General features: G+C 35.3%; 1 protein-coding gene across 4 annotated transcripts in view; it reads left to right on the top strand.

Moving 5' to 3' along the window:
• Positions 1–24,944, top strand: part of BRCA2 (BRCA2 DNA repair associated) — a 58,350-nt gene that overhangs the window by 15,758 nt on the left and 17,648 nt on the right. For 3 of the 4 annotated variants that reach the window (XM_059143782.1, XM_059143781.1, XM_059143784.1), the window contains exons 11-18: positions 705–5,714; positions 7,525–7,620; positions 9,611–9,680; positions 14,281–14,714; positions 15,185–15,366; positions 16,709–16,896; positions 19,731–19,901; positions 20,618–20,972. In XM_059143782.1, the coding sequence (XP_058999765.1) occupies positions 705–5,714; positions 7,525–7,620; positions 9,611–9,680; positions 14,281–14,714; positions 15,185–15,366; positions 16,709–16,896; positions 19,731–19,901; positions 20,618–20,972 (6,506 nt within the window). The remainder of the gene's footprint in view (positions 1–704; positions 5,715–7,524; positions 7,621–9,610; positions 9,681–14,280; positions 14,715–15,184; positions 15,367–16,708; positions 16,897–19,730; positions 19,902–20,617; positions 20,973–24,944) is intronic. The other variant, XM_059143783.1, reaches the window with a different exon arrangement.

The raw sequence follows: 24,944 nt of genomic DNA, 5'->3' as shown, positions 1-24,944 counted from the left end.
CTTTAACCCACTGAGCCACCCAGGTGCCCCTAGAACCTGTTTTTAAAGATTGGTTTTGGGGGAGGCATACCTGGGGGCATACAGTTGGTTAAGCATCCGACTTCAGCTCAGGTCATGATCTTTAGGTCCTGGGATCAAGCCCTGTGTCAGGTTCCCCACTCAGCGGGATTCTGCTTCTACCTCTCCCACTGCCCCTCCCCTCATTCATGCATGTGCGTGCATTCTCTCTGACTCTCTTTAGCTCTTGCTCTCAAAGTTTTTAAAAAATAAAAGTTGATTTTTTTCAATACCAAAGACCAAATTATCTAAAGGAAGTGATTACTTTTCTAGTTCCTTTCCTTTGCTTTGCTTTTTTACCTGCTATTATGTCAATATTAACAATGAATTTTTCCCAATTTTATTTTCCAGTGAAATACTTTTGAATCTTACTTATGGTAGCTAGCTGCTTTCTTGAACTACATACTAATTTTGATTGAACTGATAAATGTTAGAAAAAAATATTAAGTCCTATTTATCTTTAGTTGGAAAATGTAATAACTTGAAAAGAGTATATTTAGAATTCTTTGTTTTAAGCCTGACATTCACTTATTACTTTTCATGTAAAATGTTTTACATACTAATCTTTTGACTTGGTGGAAAATACTTGATGAATGTAATTGATGGCACTTCAATTTAATTTTGTCACTTTGTGTCTTCATGCTTAGGTTTATTACATTCTTCTTCTGTCAAAAAAAACTGTTCACAGAATGATTCCGAAGAACCAGCCTTGTCTTTAATCAGCTCTTTTGGGACAATTCTGAGAAAAGTTTCCAATAATGGAACCAGTTCTGTTAATAAAACAGTACCTCAGGATCTTGATTATAAAGAAACAAAAATTAATAAGGAAAAGCTGCAGTCATTTATAACCACAGAAACTGATTGTCTATCATCCTTGCAGGAAAAACATTGTGAAGATGATGCAAAAAGTCAGAGAGTTTCAGATACAAAAGAAAAGGTCTTGACTGCTGTAAGTTACCCTCCTGTGCCACATTCAGAAGTAGAAGGTTGTGGTATTCACTTTCAATCTCCAGAAAGCTTTTCATCTGAGCATGATAATACTAGTCTAACTCCTAGCTCCAGAGATCCTCCATCAAACCCAGTCATGACTTGTAGAGGAAAAGAATCATATAAAATATCAGAGAAACTAAAATGTAAGAATCATGAAGGTGGTTTTGAATTAATCAAAAATATTCCCATGGAAAAGAATCAAGAAATGCATGTTTTAAATGCAAATTCCAAAAATACTGAGGTGTTGTCAACTGAAAAATATATAATAGTAGCATCACCTTCTATGAAGGTACAATTCAACCAAAATACAAATCTCGCCACAATCCAAAAAGACCAAAAAGAAACTACTTTAATTTCAAAAATAGCTGTCAATCCAAACTCTGAAGAACTTTTCCCAAATGATGAAAATAATTTCGTCTTAGAGATAACTAATGAAAGTCATATTCCTGTTTTAGGAAATATTAAGGAACTTCATGATGCAGACCTCTGTTGTGTAAGAGAACCTGTTCTCAAAAACTCTACCATGATGGTATATACAGACATGGATGACAAACAAGCAGCCAAACTGTCGATTATGAAGGATTTTGATTCATCAAACATAGATGATCTTACAGAAAAGAACGGAAATAGCATAAAGCAACAACTAAAAATGACTCTAGATCAAGATTCAAAATCAGACATCACCTTGGATGTAGTTAGGAAATCAAATGGAAATAATGACTACATGAATAATTGGGCAAGACTGTCAGATCCAGTTTCAAATCACAGTTTTGGAAATGGCTTCAGAACAGCTTCTAATAAAGAGATAAAACTCTCTGAACACAACATTAAGAAAAGTAAAATGCTCTTCAAAGATATTGAAGAACATTATCCTACTAACTTAGCATGTATTGAAATTGTTAATACCTCATCATTAGAAAGTCAAAAGAAACTAAGCAAACCTCTCACACTTGACCCACAGTCAATTAATAGTGTGTCGGTGTTTGTGCAGAGTAGTGCTTATGTTTCTGATAGTGAAAGTGGTCATATAGCCCCTCCAACTTCATCTTTAAAGCAAGATTTTAATTCAAATCATAATTTAACACCTAGCCAAAAGGCAGAAATAACAGAACTTTCTACTATTTTGGAAGAATCGGGAAGTCAGTTTGAATTTACACAGTTTAGAAAACCAAGCTACATAATAGAGAAAAATCCATTTGAAATGCCTGAAAACCAGCTGACTATCTTGAATAGAACTTCTGAAGAATGCAGAAATACTGATCTTCATCTCACAATTAATGCCCCATCTATCATTCAGGTAGACAGCAGTAAGAAATTTGAAGGTATACTTGGAGGTAACCAGAGGTCTGCTTGCTTATCAAGAACCAACTGTAACAGAAGTGCTTGTGGCTCTTTAGCAGATAAAAATGAAGTGAAGTTTAGAGGCTTTTATTCTGCTCGTGGCACAAAACTGAATGTTGGTAGTGAAGCACTGCAAAAAGCTAAGCAGCTGTTCAGGGACCTTGAGAATATCATTGAGGAACCTTCTGTAGAAGTAGATACAAGAAGTTTCTCCTCAGGTAAATGTAATGATTCTGCTGTTTCAATGATTCAGATAGAAGATTGTAACAATGATAAAAATTTTAATGAGAAAAATAATAAAAACCAAATAATACTACAAAATAATATTGAAATGACTGCTGGCATTTTTGTTGAAGAAAATACTGAAGGTTACAAGGGAAATACAGAAAATGAAGATAACCAGCGTACTGATGCCAGTGGAAATACTCATAACTTGGAATCTGTTAGCAGTGATTCAAATAAAAATGATATAGTTTATATTCATGAAGAAAACAGCTTGCCATGTATTGATCAGCACAACATCGATCAAAAATTATCTAGCCAGCTGATGAAGGAGGGAAACACTCAAATTAAAGAATGTTTGTCAGATTTAACCTGTTTGGAAGTTGCAAAAGCTGAAGAAACATTTCATGTTAATACGTCAAATAAGCAACAGTTCACAGCTAATACAATGGGACAAAACATAAAAGATTTTGACATTTTTGATTTATCCTTTCAGACAGCAAGCGGGAAAAATATAAGGGTCTCCAAAGAGTCATTAAATAAAGTTATAAATCTCTTTGATCAAAAATGGACAGAAGAGGAATTGAATAACTTTTCAGATTCCTTGAATTCTGAATTACTTTCTGGTGTAGATATCAACAAAATAGACATCTCAAATTATGAGAAAACAGAAAACAGTGAAAGAAAAAACAAAATAATGAAAGAAAGTGACCTAATTGGTACTGAAAATAAATTACTGACCCTCCAACAAAGACCAGAAAGTGAAATAAAAAATATCAAAGAACCTACCATGTTGGGTTTTCATACAGCTAGTGGGAAAAAAATAGAAATTGCAAAGGAATCTTTGGACAAAGTGAAAAATCTTTTTGATGAAAAAGAGCAAGGTGATAGTGGAGTCACTAATTTTAGCCATCAAGGGGCAAAGATGTCCAAGGACAGAGAGAAATGTGAAGATGGGCTTGAATTAGCATGTGAGACCATTGAATTAACTGCACCAAAGTATGAAGAAATGCAGAATTCTATAAAGGAAAAAAAACTTGTTTCTAGTGAGATTGTGGTGGCACCCAGGCTCTTAAGTGGTAATTTGTACAAACAAACTGAAAATCTTAAAATATCAGATCAAGACTCTCTGAAAGTTAAAGTACATGAAAATACAGAAAAAGAAACAGCAAAAAATCATATGATTTATACAAATCAATTCACTTATTCAGCTATTGAAAATTCACCTTTAGCATTTTACACAGGACATGGTAGAAAAATTTCTGTGAGTGAGACTTCACTATTTGAAGCAAAAAAACGGCTTAGAGAAGGAGAATTGGATGGTAAACCAGAAAAAATAAATACTGCCACGGTTATCTGTTTAAAAGAATATCCTGATGATTGTGTAGAAAATCCTTCATGTGGAAATAGTTCAAGTAGTACCATATCTGAAAATGACAAAAATCCTCCCTCTGAAAAACAAGGCTTGACCTATTTAAGTAATAGTACCGTGTCTAACAGGTATTCATACCATTTGGATTTTTGTCATTCCAGTGAGGTATATAAAAAATCAGAATATCTTTCAAAAAATAAAGGTGATAATTCTGTTATTGAACCAGTAGTGAAGAATGTTAGAGAAAACACTATTTTTTCTGAAATAACATCCACTGTAAGAGAAGCAGACACAGACCCACAAATTATAAATGAAGATATTTGTGCTCAGAAACTTGTGACTAACTCCTTGTGCAAAAATGAAAATACAGCCATTAAAGTGGCCATATGTGACTCAAATAATTTTAATTCAATTCAGAAATTGAATTCAGATTCAAATAATGCTATACCTGCATACAGTACAGCAAGTAGTAAAAGAGTCTTTGTTGCACACCAGACAAAAGCGACAGAGGGATTTACAAACAACTGCAGTATGATAATTAAGCAAAACCCCAAGAGTAAATCAGACACTTGCCACATGAGAATTGTGGCAGGTTATCCTAACACACTGGATGATTCGGAGGATATTATTTTTCCTGACTCTCTGGATGATGCAGAACATCAATCGTCTTCACAGAAGGTTCTTGCTGGCATTCAAAGTGAACACACTTTACAACTTAACCAAAGTATATCTGGATTGGAGAAAGTTTCTGAAATACCAACTTGTCAGAATAATTCAAAAACTTCTGATACATGTAAACTTAATACAGGAAAGCTTCCAAAGTCAGTCTCTTGTACGAATGCTTGCGGGATTTTTAGTACAGCAAGTGGAAAATCTGTACAAGTATCAGATGCTGCATTACAAAAGGCAAGGCAGGTGTTTTCTAAGATAGAAGATAGTGCCAAGCAACTCTTTCCCAAAGTATTTAAAAATAGTGAACATTCGGACAAGTTCACAAATGAAGAAAATGCTATGCTACAAACCTCCCAAAATTTACTCTCATCTACTTTCTCTGGATTTAGCACAGCAAGTAGGAAACAAGTTCCAGTTTCTGAAAGTGCTTTATGCAAAGTTAAGGGAATGTTAGAAGAATTCGATCTGATCAGAACTGAATGTGGTCTTCAGCGTTCATCTACATCTAGACAAAATGTATCAAAAATACCTCCTCCCTCTTGTATTGATAAGAGAACCCCAGAACAATGTGGCAACTCCAAATTGGAAAAGGCCTACAATAAAGAATTTAAATTATCAAGTCACTGTAACATTGAGAGGGAGTCTTCAGAAAATCATCACTCCATTAAAGTTTCTCCATGTCAATCTCAGCTGAAGCAAGACAAACAGCAGTTGCTATTGGGAAGCAAAGTATCTCTTGTTGAGAACATTCATCTTTTGGGAAAAGAACAAGATTTACCTAAAAATATAAAGACAGAAATTGGGAAAACTGAAACTTTCCCTAATCTTCCTGTGAAAACAAATATAGAAATTTGTTCTACTTATTCCAGGGATCCAGAAAACTATTTGGAAACAGAAACAGTAGAGATTGCCAAAGCTTTTATGGAAGATGGTGAGCTGACAGATTCTGAACTGCTAAGTCATGCCAAACACTCTCTTTTTACATGCCAAAGCACTGAGGAAATGGTTTTGTTAAATTCAAGAATTGGAAAAAGAAGAGGAGATGCACTTGTCTCAGTTGGTAAGTGTCTATTTTTTCCTTTTAGGTTGCCAGTCACTTAAAATTAAGTCTTTAAAAATCATGGAATGTTAGCTGAAAGCAGTTCAGGTATTATAACCTGTATTTTTATAGACTTTTATGTATAGTTTAGGGGAATGGGATTTCACTCTTGATCTGAGTCTATACTAAGAAACATGTTTTATGATCTTTAATGTATTTTTAGAGATTATTAGTATAGTTATAATTGAGAAATTACTGTAAAAATTTGTTTCCTTAGAAAATCTGAAACTTCTATCCTTATAACAGCCTATATAATACAACCTGCTGTTTTCAAGTAAGTATGAGTGTGTATATAGAGAGAGCACCCCAGGTTCCACAACTCTGGCTCTTAACGAATTTTAAAAGTAGGTTACAGCTATGGTGCTGGTTTGCCTCCTTTTTTTTTTTTTTTTAATCTAGGAAGTATTCTAAAATCCATTATTTTTAGCAGATAGCATTCTGGTCTTAATGCTATTTGGACTATAGTGTAACTTCTCTTTTTAAATGTATATGTAACAACTTAGTTCAATTAGGTTAATTGGAGGTGTGATTTTTTTTCTCTTAGTATTTCTGACTAGGAATAATCTTAAATAATCGAATCTGTTGATCAAATACAATTAAAGTAAATGCCATAACTAACTTTCCTGCTTTTAAGTGGATGATCTTAAATAACTAGCTCCTTTTAAAAAACTTATCAACTCATAGACTTGAGTTACCACAGGTCTTGTCCAGTCTCTTCAGATGACAGGGAAAAACAAGGAAGCCAATCAGTTCACTTTTTCACTTGGTGCCTTCAGTAACCTTGCTGGGTACAGATTTGCTTAAGTGTTATCCAGGTCACATTATATACCAAGTTTATGTTATGGGAATAGTAGTAAGTTTATGATACTTACTTTAAACTTTTGCTGGGCTCCAGTAAAAATTCTGAAGTGCACATGCTTTAAGAGATTCATAACTCTTTTATGGAAAATAATGGCTTTATTTATAGGAACCCATTTTGTTCATGCATATTCACAAATGGGTTGGCCTGCTTAGGGGGAAAAAAAAAACCAACTCAGACTTCTAATAAATGTTCTCAATAGCATCACTGTTTAATTTCCCTCACCTCTATTATATATAAATATATAGGTTAACCACCTTCTGGCTCCTTGAATAGTACCGGCCCTTGTTAAATAATTAAATCACTTCATAATCTAACACTTGATAAAAGCTTATATGGATAATTTTACTTCTTATTAAATTTATAAATTTATTCCCTTTAATAAAGCATCAGAAAGCAAAGTACCTATTATCACGTATTATCTTAGTATGACATGAATATGCATAACTTGAATTATGATTTAATTTTATTCTCAGCCTTTGTAGAATTTTTAAATAAGTAATACTGTAATACTTTTAATTATATATTCTTGTAATTTTGGTAATTTTACAAAGTCTTTTCTTCTACTCATTCTAATTTAAGGACCTACACAATAAATTTCTTCTCAAGTTTAATGCAGAGTTTATTTGAAGAAATTTTGTTTGTCCATATTTCCAGTAAACCTACAATTACATTCAGTGCCAGTATATTTTATTAAAAAGTAGTGTATCTTCAGTAACTGGTAACATGTTTTTATCCCTAGACCCTATTAGATAGTGGTGTTTAAAACAATTCCAAAAAATTGATATTGATAAATGAATTGTCTCTTTCAAAATAGAATAGTTGCTATTTAAATTATTATTATGTATTTTTTTGCCTAATAAATTGTAAGAGTCAGTTCTTTTAAAAACATGTATGGAAATTTTTTTTTAGGAGAACCCCCAATTAAAAGAAACCTGTTAAATGAATTCGACAGGATAATAAAAAATCAAGAAAAATCTTTAAAAGCTTCGAAGAGCACTCCAGATGGTAAAATTTGCTTTGCATTCATATCTTTTCCCTCTTTGTAGGTACTACACACAGTATTTTTAAGTTCTTTTTCTAAGCTTTCTTGGGTATATAGATAATTGGATAAGACTTTACAGTGTGGTTTGCTAAAGTTACATCTTGCTTTGATATGTGAGCTCTTCCTTCATAACACCTGGTATGATGTGGAGGTTCTCTATAATTGGGAAGCATGAAGTAATTATAAAATAATGGCTTTTTAAATTTTAAAAAAAGCTGTAAAAATTTAGTAAGATAAAATTTAGTATAATAATTTAGTATAAAAATAATATAGTACAAAAATTTAGTACAATAATTTAAAGCTTAGGTTCTGTAATCTAGTCACGTTTTTGACTGATCTTCACCATTCCACCAAAATCACTCTTTCTTAAGTGATATGGTGATCTCCATGTTGGCAAATCCAGTAGCCATTTCTATGTCATTTGGGTCCATTTTTCAGCCACATTAGACAGTTGTTCACTCTTCTGAGACTACCACATCCTCTTGGTTCTCCTCCTGTATAGCCACTTCTCCATTGTCTTTGCTGGCTTTTTCTTATTTGTTCCTTTCTCTAAACATAGGAGTGCCCCAGGGCCCTGTCCTCAGAGCATTTCTCTGCCTAAGCTTCAGTGACTACCAAAATTGTATCTGTAGGCTTAACCTGTCCTGGACCTCCAGACTTATTTATTTTTTTGCCCTTGATACTTTTGTACATATATTGCAAATAGGCATTTCCAAGTCATCACAGCCAGTGCTGAACTCCTGATTCCATCTCTCTACCAAACCCACTCTTCCTGTTCTTTCCTTTCTCACTGTCATTCTGCCAATTGACACATCAGAACCTTAGTGTCCTCATTTACTATTTTGTTTCCTCATACTCCACATGCAGCCCATCAAGTGATATAGGTTCTCCTTTGAAATATAACAAGGATCTGATCATTTCTTCTCACCTCTGCCCATACCAACTTCATCTAAGCCGTGGTCATACCTTCTAACTCATCTCTCTGTTTCTGCCTCTGCCCCTCCTCCAGGTTCTCAACACAGCAGCCAGCATCATCCTGGTAACAGAAAAGTCAGATCATGCTCCTTGATTGCTTAAAACTCTCCATGGCTTCCTATCTCATTACCATGGAATACTTAAAAATAAATAAAACCTGTAACTATTGCTCACTATATACCTAGTTCCTGGGTTTGGAAGAAGTCAGGTAGTGAGGAATAAATGATTTAGACTATAGAGGCTTAGTTCTGAAACACATGGAATAAATCCCACAATAAATCTTTTATGACTATGTAGAGATCTTTCTCATTCTTGTTTATGGTTGCATAGCACTTGATCGATTGGCTATATCAATGTATTCTAGTTTATTCAGCCAATCCCCTACTAATGAACTAGTTGAAGGTTTAAGAAGTACAAGTTGTGGGGCACCTGGTTGTCTTAGTTGGTTAAGTGTCCAACTCATGGTGCTCACGCAGTGATCTCAAGGGTCATGATGTTAAGCCCTGTGTCAAGCCCTGTGTTCAGTGGGGAGCTGCTTGAGGTTCTCTCTCTCACTCTTCCTCTGCCCCTCCCCCTACTAATTCTCATGCTCTTTCTCTATTGCTCTCTAAAATAAATAAATCTTTTTTTTAAAAAAAATAGTACAAATTACATACTGAGATTAATATCTAAAGTTTAGCTTGTAATCATAAGACTAAATTTTAAATTCGATATTTGCATGGCAGTTAGCAAACACGTTTGAGTTATGATTAATGTCAGCTGATTAAATTTATACTGACTATATATTTACACTGAGCTATTTGGTATATAGTCATCAATTTTTGAGTCAATATTTCATTTATAATATCAAAATTTTATGTAAATATTTACAATACTGTGTAAAAACAAGCATACAAAATAAAATCTCCCATTAGATTTTCATTAATACATAATGTAAAATACATTTCCATTAATACATAATGTGAAATATTTTTCTAGGCATCCTAAAAGACAGAAGCTTGTTTATGCATCATATTTCTTTAGAGCCAATTACCAGTGGACCCCTTCGGTAAGACATACTTTGTTTTGTATTGTTTTGGTTTTTTAATTCTAATAGAGTGTAGGAAAGCTACAGTTTTTGAAAATAAATATTTCTAAAAATAATAATGCCACTAATATGCAAAAAGAAGTTAACACTTCCCTTTTTGAAATAACCTACAAGATTAAGTAAGTGTACTTTGGTAGTACTTTATAGTGCTATTTGGTAGTATTTTATAGTGCCATTATTATCTTATTTTTCAGTTTCTTAACATCTTTGGAAAGTAGACAGATTTTATTTCAACTTCATGGATAAGAGAGATTAAGGGAATAAATCAATAAATAAAATCAATTTCAAATATATCTAAAAAGATGGCATGTATTGAAAATATCTCTTGCCTCTCCACCCTCTCAAAGCCTCCACCCAAATTACAAAGAGGATTTTTTTAACTTACAAATCTACAAGGACAATTCTGAGAGAAAAAAACAAATTTTGGAACCCAGAAGCATGAAAGACTTAGAAAGCCCATAGAAAGCTAAAACCTTACACTGGAGCAAGCAGAGAAGCTACCCAGTTCCCCCCAAAGAACCCAAGAAAGACTCAAATTGGCAGTAGCATGTTCTTCTGAAGGTGAGGTAGAAAATAGATCAATTCAAAATCTGTTTAAAAAACATCTATATCCCCTCCCCCACTGCAGGCAGCCAGTTATCCCTTTTGTGCCAGAAGACCAGAAGGTTATTATCTGGAAAAGATGAGTTGGAGGGATTCTGAGTTGGGAGGGTGGAGATACAGCAGGCACATTTGGGAGGCACTGAAAACTGAGATTAAGTAAAAAAATCTGTTTATTGAGTAGTGAGATTCCCCAGCCTCCTTCCCACACTTGGCTCCCAAATACTGGCAATAAGACTCTAGGTGGAAGACTGAAAGATTTTTTTTCTGGGGAACATGACTAGCTCAGTACAAAAGATTATAAATATTGACAGTTGCAGGTACTCCAATGAAACCACATAGCCTGAGCGCCAGGCTGTAATGCCAATAGCTGAAGAGCCCCACCAGCACACACTTCACTCTTAAATAAGAAGATAGAATCAAGGATCACTAGTTACTAGAAGAAAGGCTCTCTGAAAGATAATATCCACAGTACAAAAACAAACAAAAAAGAACGGAACTTAGAGGAAATTGATCATGCAAAGAAGTGAATGAAATTGCAAAAAACTTACTAATATTTTCAGGATAGAGAACATATGGCATCCTTAAAATAAGAATTTGCTATAAAAAGAGTTCTTATAAAACTATGATGACAAATTAACTCAGTAGAAGTAATAGAAGATAAAAGTTATGAAACCTCCAAAACTACAGAATAAAAAGAAAAGATGAAAGAAGAAAAAACAATTAGAGAAGTCAGTCCTATAGGCCGAACATCTGAAAATTTGGAGTTTCAGAAAGAAGGAAAAGGGATAATTTAAGATACTTTATTCGTACTGAAGGACAAGAGTTTCTTTGATTAAAAGGGCCCTCTGAATCAGCATTTGAATGAAAATGACTCACATTAAGGCGCATCCTTGTGAAATTATAGGGCAAAAGGAAAATGCTTAGCAAAATGCTAAGGGCAAAAGGAACCTTAAATTTTCTAGCAGGCAAAAAAATCACATTTTCAACAAAGTTGCAAGGGTCTTAATGGTATAAATTCTCTTTGCTGTTAACAAGAAAGGCTAGAAGATTATGGATTCTATAATGTATACTACAGATCAGTGCCTTTAAAATTCTGAGAGAAAATGATTTCCAGCCTAGAATCCTATCACTGACCAAGATATCAAATAAGTTTTGAGGTAGACATTTTTCAGATACAGAGTACCAAAAGTTGTATCTTACACACACCCAAGACAGGGAGACCACAGTGGCTGTTTTTCAAAGCATATGGGAGAGAAAAGATTCAAAATCATAATGGGGAGAGGAAAGAGCCAACCATGTTACACTTGGAGAAGCCTCAAAAACTGAGAAATTCATGAAACTTGAGAATTGATGATGAAGAAGGAAGGAGCCAGAACAAGGGTACAGGTTGAAAATACATCCCCTCCTCCACTCTATGAAGCTAGACAACTACCGCTAGACAACTACCTCTTGTGCACTCTAACAGAAGAATAGGGTTAATTCTCCATGGAGGTACATAATTAAATATTGGCAATCAAATACATAACTTGGGAAGCTGGGGAGGCAAGGAAGAGAGGAAGGAAGGATGGAGGGAGGAAGAGAGAAAGAAAAGAAAGGGAAAAAGGGGGAGGGAGGGAAGGAGGAAAGAAAGAAAGGGTGTTTAGTAAAGGAGAAATATTAACAAAGAGCTAAATCATCCCTTTCCAAGTGGCTCTTCAAGAAGTAGTTACAGAGATGCCATTTAGGGATAATGTATTTGAGTATCATAGAAGCATCTAAAATTGTAGAAAGCAGTTGTGAAACCTTTTCTAGCTGGTAAATTTTTTAGCCCAGGGCTATGGTTTAAATTATGTTTAATGTTACCTTTTCAAAAATAATTGTTTGTGGCCTTGTTGAAAATAATCATTGATCTGCACTTCTGGGATATATTTTCAAGCAGGCTACTAATATACATGTTTTGAATGTAGAAACCCACATGATTTTTTTGTTTGTTTTCATTTTCAAAAGCAGGTTGTAATATTTAAAGTAAATACTTATTTATCTGCATATTACCTTAATTTATACATATAATGAGAAAATCGTCTTGTGCATTTAAGTAAGCATGCATAAATTCCTAAAGATCTTATTAATAGTGTACAGATGTCACCTTACCAATAACGTTTTCCTTACCAGTCTGTATAAAATATTACTTATTTATTTCTGTTGGACACTCCCTGTCCTCCTTACCATGCTTTATTTTTCTCTATTGCATTGAATATGAATATTTGTTTGTCTGTTTCCCTCCACCAGAGTATAAACCCTGTGATTTTATTTTGTTCCAATTATATCTTCCAACCAAAACAGTGTCTAGCACACATAGTAGGAACTCATGAAATATTTAATAGCTAGGGGCTTCTGGATGGCTCAGTCCATTAAGCATCTAACTCTTGATCTTAGCTCAGATCTTAATCTCAGGGTCATGAGTTCAAGCCTCATTTGGGCTCCACACTGAATGTAGAGTCTACTTTAAAAATAAATAAAAATAAAATATTTGATGACTAGATGATTAAATAAATGAGTTCTAGGGTAACTTTGAGTTCCAGGGACTCAGGTTTGATTAAAAGGAAGTATGGGATTTTCAACAAAATATCAAATATGAGGAAGAACATGTATGCTAGGGAAGGTGATTAATTTAATGTTGAGTTTGAGATGAGTGTGGAACATCAAGGCAGAGGTATATGGTGCTATCCGAAGTTCAACGTGCAAGAGTAACACCTGGGGCAAAGTTAGGCATGAAGATACAGATTAATACTTTTGTTATATGATAATTTAAGCATTTGAAATGACTCACATTACCCAGGGAGAATATCTAGGGAAGAAATCCAAGTTTAGAGATGGGAATTTTTTTAAGAGTCAGAAAGAGGAAAAACCAGCAGGAAAAAAAAAAAAAAAAAAAAAAAAAAAGGGAAGAAGAAGAAACAGAGGGACAATTGTGGTATAGATATTAGTGGAGAGAACTTTAAGAAGGCAAGAAGTCAGGGCACCTGGGTGGCTCAGTGGGTTAAAGCCTCTGCCTTCAGCTCAGGTCATGATCCCAGGGTCCTAGGATCAAGCCCCATATCAGGCTCTCTGCTCAACGGGGACCCTGCTTCCTCCTCTCTCTCTGCCTGCTTCTCTGCCTGCTTGTGATCTCTCTCTGTCAAATAAAGAAATTTTAAAAATCTTAAAAAAAAAAAAAAAGGGAAGGAAAGAAGTCAGTTTTCAGAGGCCAGGTAGAATGAGTAGTTTACACACAAAGCTGTATGTGTATAGGCACTTGGGAGGTCTTTAGCAACTTTATTGAGAAAAATTTCTATAGAACAGTGGGAGAAATGAGAATTCAATGAATGGAAATTGAGGAAGTGAAAATAGCTAGTTCAGATTACCTATTCAGGAAGATTGGCCATGAAGGGTAGGTCACAATGAGTATTAGCTCAAAGGGAAGGTAAGGCTAAGAAAAAAGTGTTTCAAGGATGCACATGGCTTTCTAGCTAAATGAAAGCACTAAAAAATAAAGGTATAAACAGGTGGTAGAAAGAGAAAAGAGAGGTAGAATAATAATTCAAAAAGTATGTTTCCTGAGGAGACTGAATTATTAAACTAGGTGTCAAGAGTATAGGTGAGGGAAGAAGACGAATAGATAGAAACTTCTCTGGTAAAGGATGTAAGTAGGGAGTACTGTGATAGAACTAGAGGAGACAAACAAGATCCATGTTTGACATTATGTGAAGTAAGTAGTAGAGGCTGGACATCAGTGTGTGAGAAATAGTTAGACTTGAAAATTGTGGTATTGTCTTGGATGGCAACCGTAATGAAATGCAAAACAGTTGCTGGGGTATGATTGCCTTATGGCAGTTGAGGTTGGGGTGGGGGAGGGGGAATAAAGTATATTCCAAAACATTTACATATATGTCCATTTATTGGTAAATAATCAAACTTAAATATTTTCTCCTCGTTGTAGCACAAGTAAGGAACGGCACGAAATGCAGAATCCAAATTTCACCGTATCTGGTCAGGAATTTTTGTCTAAATCTCGTTTTTATGAACACCTGGCTTTGGAAAAATCTTCAAGCAATTTATCAGTTTCAGGGCAGCCATTTTGTACAGTTCCTGCCACAAGAAATGAAAAAAGGAGACACTTGAACACTCCAGCCAAACCAGTGAAAGTCTTTGTCCCACCTTTTAAAACTAAATCACATTTTCACAGAGATGAACAGTGTATTAGCAAGAATACTAATTTGGAAGAAAACAAACAAAACCCAGAAAACATCGATGAACATGGCCCTGGTGAGAGTCAAACAAATATTAACGATGGTGGAATTCATCAGCTTAAGAAAAATAACTCCAGTCAAGCAGCAACTATAATATTCACAAAGTGTGAAAAAGAACCTTTAGGTATTGTGTGAAAATTTGTGTTGATATGTTTTTGCCTTCCAGTTAGATGTTTCTCATATTTAAATAATGCCTTGAGGATTTTACCCCTTTTGTGATGATTAATAATTTCAGAACCTTTTTTAATGCTTTTAGATTTTTCCTAAGTCCAAATACTAGATTTAAAGTAATCTAATGTTTCTTTCAAAGGTAACTACTGTGGCCTTTCTTACTTTAAAAAAAAAAAAAAAATTGAACAATCTAAGACTGCTGTTACTGGAATATATATTTAACAGTCTACTGGCTTTTTTTTCCAAATTTAAAATAAAAATAATAGATTTATTGTTTACAAGTTGAAATTTGCTTACCCCTGAAGATTTAGGCCAAATTAACCCCGAAAATTAGAGCAAATTCATATACGACTTTATAAAACAAAGGTTGTGCTTTTTAAATGTTCGTACAAGTTTATTTTTTGCTAACTTATTCTTTAATAGATTTAATTACAAATCTTCAGAATGCCAGAGATATACAGGATATGCGGATTAAAAAGAAACAAAGGCAGCACATTTTTCCACAGCCAGGTAGTCTGTACCTTGCAAAAACCTCCACTGTGCCTAGAATCTCTCTGAGAGGAGCAGTGGAAGGCCGAGTCCCCTCTCCGTGTTCTCATAAACAGGTATGCTTTTGCCCACAATGCTGCTAACTTCTATAGTCAAGTATAATTTCATTTTATTAACTAGTATCTCCTCATTGTTTTGTTCAAAGAAAGAACAAATGAAAGTGCGAGTGGATGAATAAAATCATTTTGTTTCCTAATCAACCAACAGTGGCAGCCTCCTTCTCTGCTGCCTTATCCCGCTAAAGTGATCTGTGCTCTAGAATTCACGTTTCTCTTCCCCCTTCAAAACATACTCATTTAAAAAAAAAAAAAAGATTTTATTTATTTATTTATTTGTCAGAGAGAGAGAGAGGAGCGAGAGTGAGCACAAGCAGGCAGAGTGGTAGGCAGAGTCAGAAGGAGAAGCAGGCTCCCTGCTCGATCCCAGGATGCTGGGATCCCAGGACACTGGGATCATGACCTGAGCCGAAGGCAGCCGCTTAACCAGCTGAGGTACCCAGGCGTCCCGAAACGTACTCATTTTATTACTATAGTGCTCTGAGGTGTTAGAAGAAAGTAGTCTACTTGAATTTGAAGTGTGAATAACTCATAGCCCTGAATCCATTAAGAGCTATTGCCATTTTTTAAAAAGCATTCTTATTAAGCCAGTTCTGTCTAGTTAGAATTTTAGGCAATGGAAAGGTGAACATAATATAATATTATTAGATAACATTTATTGAATAGTTTTTGTGCGCTCATCACCCTTCTAAGTACTGTGCCTGCGCTGGTTCCTTCTCACTCAATCTTCACCAGCATCTAAAGGAAAGGCACATCATTTTGTTCACTATGTGCAAATGAGAGAACTGAAGCACAGAGTTAAGGGTTAAGTAACTACCCCAATGTCACTTAGCTAGTAAGTTTTCCTCTGTTGGACGCAGTTCCAAAGCAAAGAGTGTGACTCCAGAGTCATATCTAAACAAAGGGAAAGATATTTTAGATGAAGCATGCTGGGGTGGAAGTAGGCTAGGCCTGTGTACAGATCTGAGCTCCTGATGTCAGATCCCCTAAAATACTTACACTTTTCACTGTTCTTTCCTTTCTGAATTTTTTTAAGAGATTTTGTAAAATATTAAATAACTTTTTTATCCCCAAAGTGACTTCCTATGGCAGCTGTAGCAGGAGGCATACGCACATGGGGAATGAAAAGTCTCTTGAATGTAGGAGTCATTTATATTATATTAAAATGTTTAGCTTCTAGTAAGTTAAATATTTTGATGGTGAATATTTTAATATTTAAATGAGAAATTTTGTAAATTCAATTTTGATTTATTATAATTATTTTTATTCTAAGAAACATACTCTTTTGTTTGATTTTGTTTTTCATTCATTATTAAATTTTTCTATCATTTATTTTATGCAGCTCTACATGTATGGCGTTTCCGAACATTGTGTAAAAATTAACAGCAAAAATGCAGAGTCTTTTCAGTTTCACACTGAGGATTATTTTGGTAAGGAAGGACTATGGTCTGGAGAGGGAATACAGTTGGCTGACGGTGGATGGCTCATACCCTCCAATGATGGAAAGGCTGGAAAAGAAGAATTTTATAGGTATTCCCTGCAAAAAGAGATTGTGTTAACTTTTCTGTATTCTACCATCTCTTTGTCACATATCTTTAAAACTTAGTAAGTTGGCTAGAAATCAAATTTTTATCTAGTGACTAATTTTAAGTACATTGTGGTTCAACTGGCATTCTTTTGTAATCTTTTAAAAGTGAATTATAGTTTGTCCTAGAATTTAATGAATTGGTTTTTCTTAAATTGAGACATTTTTCATATGCGTTTATAGAATACTGGTAAGAAAAGATAAGTTTGAGTGACCTTACTGTAGATACACACACAGACACACATGCACTTATATCCTATTCCCTTTCATTATAATGTATATAAATACCAGAAGCTAAGCAGAAATACTCAAGTGTCAGTAATACCAAATAACTAGTAAATTTACTGCCCTAAAACATAAACAGTTTAAAAACTATATAACCTCTTTATAGTTCTAATGTTTTTATAAAGGTGATTTAAAATTTTTGCTATCAATGATGAAATTAGCATGCTAAGGGCAAGAGAGGAGAAACTTTTTTCTAATGTGCTTATTTTTTAAAATCTGTGTATGTCTTTTCAAAATTTATAGTTTGGGGAAATTGGTAAAACATTTTACCTGAAACTTCTGTTATGTTTTTGGAATACTTTAAGACAGGAATATGATTTACATCTTGCACTTGTCTTCCATAAATATCTGCTATCAATTCTAGATGGAAAAGTATACTAAACAGTTACATTGTTTTCTTGTATTAAGTATGTATTATACCTGCAGAGTATAAAAGTTAAGAGTAATTATCCTATAATCAGGTGAGCATGATTCATAACTTTGTTGAAGCTTAAGCTGTTTTTTTGAACATTCAACAAATATTTATTGAGGACCTACTTGTGCCAGATAAGTCTTCTGGATACTCAGGATAACAAAAGAAAACAGAAATCTTTGCTTTAATAAGTCATACATTATAGTAGAGGGGTTTGGGGTGGAGAAGGAAAATTTTAAAAAGAAATAAGTTGTGTAGTATATTAGAAGGTGATGAATCCTATGAAGAAACTGGAAAGAGCATAGCTCGGGTGAGGATAAGTGCAATTTAAAATAGGCTCAGTAGTCAGGAGCCTTCACTGAGGCCCTGACATTTGGTCAATGTCCTGAAAGAGGGCAAGGGAGTAAGCGTAGGACCCTGCGTGGGAAGCATTGATTGTAAGCAGGAAGCATGCTTATTTGGGGAACAGGAGGAAAGTGAGTGTTGCTGGAGTAGAATGGGCAAGAGAGAAGTAGTAGCAGATGAAGTCAGAAAGATAGAGCCGTATAGACCTATAAGAAGTTTGGCTTTAACTCTGAGTAATAATTTTTGGCCTAAGTAAGAATGTTTAAAGGAGAGGAATGACATGATCTGCCTTGTTTTTCAAAGAATAACTCTGGCTGCTATTGAGATTAGACTGTCAGGAGGGAAAATGATGGAAGGAGAGAGACCACTTAGGAAACTGTTGAGGTCATCCAAGTGAGATGTGGCTGCTCAGACAGAGAAGGTAGCAGAAGAGTTGGTGAAAAGCAGTTGGATTCTGGGCTATTTTGAAGGTGGCGCCATTGGGATATGATCAAGGATTGAATGAGGAGTGTGAGAGAAAAGGAGAATAAGAATAGCTCCAAAGATTTTGGCATTAGTGGCTGGAATTCCATACATCGATTTCCGTGTATGGAGAATTGCGAAGATCAAAGATGGAAGAGAAATGGAATGTCCAATTGGGACATTTTTTTTTTAAGTAGGCTGAACTCATGACTCTGAGATCAAGACCTGAGCTGAGATCAAGAGTCAGATGCTTAACCAACTGAGCCACCCAGGTACCCCACATGGGACATTTGAAGCTTAAGATATTAGTAGACACCCAAGTGGATATGCTCAGTAGGCAGTTGGATATGCAAGTCTGGAGTTTATAAATGAAGTATGGGCCAAAGAAATTAATTTCATAGTTATTAGCATATAAATTAAAGCTATAAAAGAGAGACTGAGAAAGAGCAACTTGAAAGCTAGAAATTAATACCAAAGAGTGTGGTATGTTGCAGGCTAAGTGAGGACAGAGAATTGACCATGGATTTAATGACCAATGTAGAGGTCATTATTAGTCTTAATGAAAATAAGTTAGTAAATTGATGGGGTGAGAAAGTGGCAGTATCTAGAGAAGGAACTGAGAGTAAAGGGTATAAGTTTTGTTGTGTTGAAGGAAGAAAAAAAACTTATTTTTATACTGAATGGAAATTGTTCAGTAGAAAAGAAAGAAGTTGATGATGAGGAGAGAGAGGAGGCATTTCCTAGATCAGGGTCCTTAACTAGACAAGAAAGGGTGGGAACTAGTGTGGCAGGAAAGGCAAAGTGTAAGGGTCCAGATGCTGGTGGGTTGGTGAATGTGAGGGTGGAAGCTTCTGGAAGTCCTCTTGATTATTTGTTTTCCTAGTACTCAAAGTGAGAATGGGAAAGGAAGAAGAGTTAGAGATTTGAACAAAGAGAGAAAGATCTTTAAAAAGTACCAAGACAAGAGAAGGATGTTTTTAGATAATTTTTAGAAAATAATCTCTTTTGAGAAAGATAATCTAAAATACAATTATTTTAAATTAAGGATCTCATTTTCCAGTTGAAATAATTGTTTTGACTAGTGTTTTCTTAGTATATTTTGATACATGTCAAATTGTTTTCTAAGGCCTGTAACTTATTGTCTAACTCATAAAAACTTACTAAATGATCTTGTATGATGCAGTGTTTGTGCAAATAGTGGTCATGGTTATTGAATTCAGTATCATCTTACGTGTTTTGTTTTTTTTTAATATTGTTCTATCTTAATTTGTTCAGGGCTCTGTGTGACACCCCAGGTGTGGATCCAAATCTTATTTCTAGAGTTTGGGTGTATAATCACTACAGATGGATTATATGGAAACTGGCAGCTATGGAATTTGCCTTTCCTAAGGAATTTGCTAATAGGTGCCTAAGCCCAGAAAGAGTGCTTCTTCAACTAAAATACAGGCAAGTTCAATGCATTATATTATGTAATCACATATTTGTGTTAAGGGTCAGACTTCTGCGCAGGCTGTGACTTCCCCATTGTAGACGTACACAAGTCAGTTGTCAGTGGCTGTTGCCATCCCACCCTGCTGTTCAGCTGTGCACAGTAGTTCTCTTGTCGTCTTCCAGCCCCCTTAAGAGAAATTACACATTCCTACACCTCTTGCTTCCCTCTTCCCCCACCCTCCTTAACCTCTTGGCCTGTGAGAAGAAAATGAATTACTAATTTGATCCACTCTTCAGGTCTTGCTAATAAACCATGTTTGCATGGGAGTTTTAATATTTAGTTCATATTTTAATAAACTTACTATACTGGGGTGCCTGGGTGGCTCAGTGGGTTAAGCCGCTGCCTTCGGCTTAGGTCATGATCTCAGGGCCCTGGGATCGAGCCCCGCATCGGGCTCTCTGCTCAGCAGGGAGCCTGCTTCCTCCTCTCTCTCTGCCTGCCTCTCTGCCTGCTTGTCATCTCTCTCTATCAAATAAATAAATAAAATCTAAAAAAAAAAAATAAAATAAACTTACTATACTGGTAGCTACCAAATTTTAAATTCTCTTTCTGTCTCAGTAGTTCTTCAGAAAAGGTATTTAATTTTTATTCTCAATTATTTGGCGACCTTTTCACAATGAAATTCTAGACTCACAATTCCTAAAATATGCATTTTTCTTTTTATTTTTAGATATGATGTGGAAATTGATAGAAGCAGAAGATCAGCCTTAAAAAAGATCATGGAAAGGGATGACACAGCTGCAAAAACTCTTGTTCTCTGTATTTCTGAAATAATTTCATCAAGTGTAGATATATCTGAAACTTCCAGCAGTAAAACTAATAGTATGGGTACCAAAAAAGTGGGCATTATTGAGCTCACAGATGGATGGTATGCTGTTAAGGCCCAGTTAGATCCTCCCCTCTCAGCTCTTGTAAAGAATGGTAAACTGACTGTGGGTCAGAAGATCATTATTCATGGAGCAGAACTGGTTGGCTCTCCTGATGCCTGCACACCACTCGAAGCCCCAGAATCTCTTATGTTAAAGGTAAATTAAATTAATGCATACTCTAGGTAAAAATCAGTCACTGATTTAGTTAAGTTCTAGGGAGGTTTCATATTTTAAATTTTAAACTTAGTTCTATGAAAGATGCTCCATTCCTTGAAAACATACTAATAGTTGGGGTGTAAGTGGCAAAATTCTCAGACTGTCAAATTTTTTTGTGCTACTTTTAGGAAACTGAGAAGTGTATATTGAGCTAAAACAATGCAGGAGCAAATTTGCACTGGGTTTGATTTGGGGCTATGGGTGCCTATAGCCCTTGGTGCCGTATTGTTCTCATAGTATTGCTCTGCTTCTATCCGGATTACCTGATTATTAGATCTTTATTTCAGTATGATTAGAAAATTAGGTTTCAGTGATTGTTAAATAATAATAATAAAATGTATCTTTCATCTCTATGTAGACTTAAACTTATAAATAGGACTTTGTCATATTGAATAGTCTACAATATTGATATGAGAAATTACTAATATGTAAGTCAGATTTATGAGATGAAATAGTTTACTTCTGTCATATTCTGGATCACTCTATTTCAGGAAGGTGTTTAATAAGTTAAACATTTTTAAGGTAAAGAGATACTTTGTCATTAACTCCACATTGTTGCTTTTAGTCAAGCTGAAACAAGCTTTATGTTGCTTAAAAATCAAAGTTAGGGTAGCTTTCAATCTTTGGGGATTTTTTTGTTGTTTTTTTTTTAATTTTTCTATTTTTTATTAACATATAATGTATTATTAGCCCCAGGGGTACAAGTCTGTGAATTGTCAGGCTTACACACTTCATAGCATTCACCATAGCACATACCCTCCCCAATGTCTGTAACTCAACCACCCTCTCCCTACCCTCCTCCCCCTCTGCAATCCTCAGTTTGTTTTATGATTAAGAGTCTCTTATGGTTTTTCTGTCTCCCGATTCAATCTTTTGTTTTGCTTTTATCAAATCAGTGCGTGTGCATAATTTCAAAACTCATGTAATGTAGCCTTATGACCACCACCCCGACCCCCGCCCCCCCAGCAGAAAAGCAGTCACTGAAGCCATCTTACCTAAACTCTGTTTGTGCTCCCCAAAGGCAACCACTTGGAATCTCCGGTAGTTTCTCTTGCTTATACTGCTATGTTATCTTTTCTCCTTTTGTTTAGACATTAACTGTTAGCTTCCTGCTGTGAAAGTTGAGGAGTGAAGTCTGTATTCACTGTTTACATTATAATGATTGAGAAATATTTTTCACAACACAGCATATAATATACCAATTACATTTTCTTTATAACTTAACTGCTTTCCCTGGAGTGAACACCTGTCTTGCTTTTTGTTTGTTTGTTTTTTTTTTTTAATTTTCTGTACCCTTATCACCAACTCCTTCCCACACAAGAGATATATAAAGATCATCCCAACATGTTATAATGCCTTTATTGATTCTGTTTCTTTTTCTTAGCAGTCTCTTGGACCTTTCCATACTCCTGCTCCATTCTGAAGTGGTTACCTTCCATGTATGCAGCACAGTTACATTTCTAGAAATTATTTTCTCCTCCTTCTGTGTTGGAAACTCTGTTTTCTGTATTTATATCTCTATGGATTTATTTCCTCGCTCTAAGGGCATACAAGCAACCCCCCCAGATGCTTCTTAAGAGAAGGAGTTTGTAGCTTTTTCTTGAGCTTTTGGTTAGGTGGTTGAATATAGAAGTTGAGAAGGAAATAATCTTCAGAATTTTGAAGATATTTTCTGTACTACCTTTTTACTCCTGGTATATCTTCTGCTACATTCAGTGCTATTCTTATTCCCAGTCCTTCACTATATGAACTGTTTCTGGAAAGTTTTGAAGATCAGTTATCTGCAGTGTTCGGAAATTTCACAGCAAGTTACTTTGGAGTTGGCCTATCTTGTAAAATGGTCGCCCTGGGTACACCATGGCAAACAGTCTATAAACATATGTCCTTCACTGAGTTCTCTAGAAAATTTTCTTGAAGTAGTTCTTTGATAATTTCGTCCCCCTCCATTTTTCCCTTTTCAATTTCCTTGAACTCTGATATTTTGGCAGACCACTCTGAGTGGTCTTCTAATTTTCTCATCTTTTCTCCTATTTTCCATTTTGTTGTCTTTGCTCCCCCTACTTTTTAGTTCTAATTTTGTAGTTCCTAAAGTGAATATATGCCTATTGACATAATTTTCCATTCTCTGATGCCCTTATTACTCCCTAAATGTTTCTTTTTTTTATTACATCCTTTTCTTGTTTCATAGATGCGACATCTTATCATCTTTCTAAAGATTAATATTTTGCTTTATTTTGTTTTTTTCTGCTTGCTGAATTTTTCCCCTCTATAATAATCTCCTTCAACTGATTGTTAGCTGATTGTTAGCTGTTCTTTCTTCTTCCAGACTGGGGCACTAATAACCTGATCAGAAGCTCTCTGTGAGGTGGGCGTTTGTCAACTTGTAGAGTGATAAGACGGGGACTTGCTTTTGTTAGGAGACCCTCAAATATCAGTGACTGAGAGCTGAGCAGAGTAAGAAAAGTAATAAGGTGACTCATAAGGATTTTTATTGCATTTTTTTTCAGTATAGCTTCTCATCCCCTACACCCCCACCCTCCCCACCGCCAGATGCCTCTGCCTTGTGTTCCAGAGTCCAGGATATGTCTGGTTCAGCCTTTCCAGAAAGTAAATTGTCTTGGGTTCTTCTTGGTGTAAGGGAAGACCTGCTTGGTGTAAGGGAAGGCCTCCTTGGGATAGGAAATGAAATCTGAGGTCTTAATTATCTTTCCTTCCATTTTCAGCTACAACTCGTACCCCTTCCTTCAGAGGTACTTGTTGCCTCCAAATTCTGAGTGATTTCCTTAAATTTTGATTCCTAGTGATGCCATACAACTTTGCCAGCTGAGTAATGTTGGGCAGGTTATACTTGAGTTTCGTCATTTGTAAAATGGGAATAAGTCGTCTTCGGATTGTTGTAAAGATTAAATGTTAGTAGATGTAAAGCACTTAACACAATCCAGGCACCATAATAAGTGCTTTAGAAATGTTTGTTGTTGTTGTTTTAAGATTTTTTATTTATTTATTTGACAGATAGAGGTCACAAGTAGGCAGAGAGGCAGGCCGAGACAGAGAGGGGAAGCAGGCTCCCTGCCGAGCAGAGAGCCCGATGCGGGACTCGATCCCAGGACCCTGAGAGCATGAGCCGAAGGCAGAGGCTTTAACCCACTGAGCCACCCAGGCGCCCCGTGTTATTTTTTAACTGTAATCATTCTGAGGCTGCCTCATTATTTACCAGTTGTCCAATAAATTTTTAACTTCCAAGATTTTGCTAATGTCTTATTCACTGTCCTCCTCTCCCAGTTCTTTGTCCTTTAGGTCTTTTGAGGGAACCTAAATAAATAAATATATTTTAATCCATCATGTTTAAATTGAAGTCTCTTATTAATTTTCTTTTTTTTTTTTTTTTTTTTTTTTTTTTTAAAGATTTTATTTATTTATTCGACAGAGAGAAATCACAAGTAGGCAGAGAGGCAGGCAGAGAGAGAGAGAGGAGGAAGCAGGCTCCCTGCTGAGCAGAGAGCCCGATGCGGGACTCGATCCCAGGACCCCGAGATCATGACCTGAGCCGAAGGCAGCGGCTTAACCACTGAGCCACCCAGGCGCCCCGTGTTATTTTTTAACTGTAATCATTCTGAGGCTGCCTCATTATTTACCAGTTGTCCAATAAATTTTTAACTTCCAAGATTTTGCTAATGTCTTATTCACTGTCCTCCTCTCCCAGTTCTTTGTCCTTTAGGTCTTTTGAGGGAACCTAAATAAATAAATATATTTTAATCCATCATGTTTAAATTGAAGTCTCTTATTAATTTTCTAAAAATAATATTTACATTAAGACTCTACAACAGCATAAACAATTTTTTGAGAGACTGTATTTTGAAAGTGTTTTCACTTTTGTACAGGTTTTCTACATTCTTATTTTCATGAGGCTTT

Source organism: Mustela lutreola, chromosome 13, assembly GCF_030435805.1.
Source record: "Mustela lutreola isolate mMusLut2 chromosome 13, mMusLut2.pri, whole genome shotgun sequence".
Taxonomy (NCBI): domain Eukaryota; kingdom Metazoa; phylum Chordata; class Mammalia; order Carnivora; family Mustelidae; genus Mustela; species Mustela lutreola.
Note: the sequence above shows the minus strand (reverse complement) of the source record. Positions and strands in the feature narration are given on the sequence as shown.